General features: G+C 36.7%; 1 protein-coding gene across 2 annotated transcripts in view; it reads right to left on the bottom strand.

Annotated features, from left to right (window-relative positions):
- The window catches only part of relb (v-rel avian reticuloendotheliosis viral oncogene homolog B), a gene marked incomplete at its 5' end in the record, with an annotated part of 10,115 nt that extends 9,878 nt beyond the window's left edge, over nucleotides 1-237 (bottom strand). For both annotated transcript variants that reach the window (XM_035680471.1, XM_035680470.1), the window contains 1 exon segment: nucleotides 65-237. In XM_035680471.1, the coding sequence (XP_035536364.1) occupies nucleotides 65-125 (61 nt within the window).

Genomic DNA, 237 nt, shown 5'->3' on the forward strand with positions numbered 1-237 from the left:
CTCTCCCTCACACATACATACAAACATGTAGATTAAGACTAGAAACCTCTTTTAAAACACCTACCAGAAGTACCGTTGAAGATGTCCATGTCTTTCATCGCATATAAGGAGTCTTTAAAGACCATCAACTCCGCAGTCGTGTCCTTGAATTCTTTCCAAAGCGGATAATTTCCGGTATCCGGTCGAAACTTTTCCTTCGGATCTTCTTTTTGTTATATAAATCTTATTTTAAAAAAA

Source organism: Morone saxatilis, unplaced genomic scaffold (assembly GCF_004916995.1).
Source record: "Morone saxatilis isolate NCDOM2014 unplaced genomic scaffold, NCSU_SB_2.0 Contig8, whole genome shotgun sequence".
NCBI classification, from domain to species: Eukaryota; Metazoa; Chordata; class Actinopteri; family Moronidae; genus Morone; species Morone saxatilis.